The 1,021-nt window shown below is 35.2% G+C and overlaps 1 protein-coding gene across 1 annotated transcript in view; it reads left to right on the top strand.

The window, feature by feature from the left end:
• The first annotated feature begins 4 nt into the window (after window positions 1-4).
• LOC107574290 (F-actin-uncapping protein LRRC16A) overlaps window positions 5-1,021 on the top strand; it is a 35,696-nt gene continuing 34,679 nt past the window's right edge. The window contains exon 1 of the mRNA XM_016260736.1: window positions 5-44. Within this exon, the coding sequence (XP_016116222.1) occupies window positions 5-44 (40 nt within the window). The remainder of the gene's footprint in view (window positions 45-1,021) is intronic.

Genomic DNA, 1,021 nt, shown 5'->3' with positions numbered 1-1,021 from the left:
GAAGATGAGCGCAGAAGACTTGGACGTTCCTCGGGATCTGCTGGGTAAGAAACAGTCTCTCACACATCAACAGCACGCTCAGAAGTGACACTCGTGTTTGTGCTCATAAGACCTCTTTTATGTTTGAAGCTTGAGTGATTTCACTAAAGAGACGCGTTATTAGGCTATTAGTGTTACTGTGTGTTAGCTGTGGGAGGGGCCAGTTCAGACTCCGCCCACACCGGACAGCGCGACTTCACCTGACGCGACGCGACGCGATAGTAAACAGATATATTACCTTTATTTAACCAGAAAAAGATTCACTGAGATTCAAATCTGTTTTACAGGAGGGTCCTGGTAGCCTATACAAATATACACCAAAGTTACAGCATGCGATACTAAAACCGACATGCATAAACAATTACACAACATTAATGTAGTCTATATTTTAAATAATAAACAATTAAATGTATTTTAGGCTAAATAGGTTATATAATTATAAATATATTTCAAAGTACAACTACATAAAATACAATTGTTTTCAAAGTTGTAAATGAAATATAGATTATTGGAGTACATTTTACAAGAAAATATTGTAAAATGCATGTTTAATTCAGAGTGTTGCTCGCCGTTTTTATTTGTTTATGTTGCTTGTGAAATTTAGCCATTTCTGAGTGAAAATTGTTTCGACATCACTTTTCAACTAATATTAATAATAATAATTGTATTAAAAGCAACACAAAGCAAAAAACAAACCACTGTGACAAAAAAATGTCAGTTCATAAAAAAAGAAGTGAAAAAAAGAAGTGAAAATTAAGGGGAACAAATAAGAAAGGGCCTATGGAATGCCTATATCAACCAAATGCTGCATAAAATGTCTTACTCCTTTTGAAATGAATCATGTAGAGCTGTTGCATAAAATTAATATTCTGAGAATATTAATTAATAGAAGATTTTGAGAAGCTTGTGTGTGTGTGTGTGTGTGTGTGTGTGTGTGTGCAGGTGTGTGTGTGTGTGTGTGTGCGAGTGTGTGCGTGTGTGT

Source organism: Sinocyclocheilus grahami, unplaced genomic scaffold, assembly GCF_001515645.1.
Source record: "Sinocyclocheilus grahami isolate Dianchi unplaced genomic scaffold, SAMN03320097.WGS_v1.1 scaffold2173.1, whole genome shotgun sequence".
NCBI lineage: Eukaryota > Metazoa > Chordata > Actinopteri > Cypriniformes > Cyprinidae > Sinocyclocheilus > Sinocyclocheilus grahami.
The sequence above is the reverse complement of the archived record's forward strand: the minus strand, read 5'-3'. Positions and strand labels throughout refer to the sequence as shown.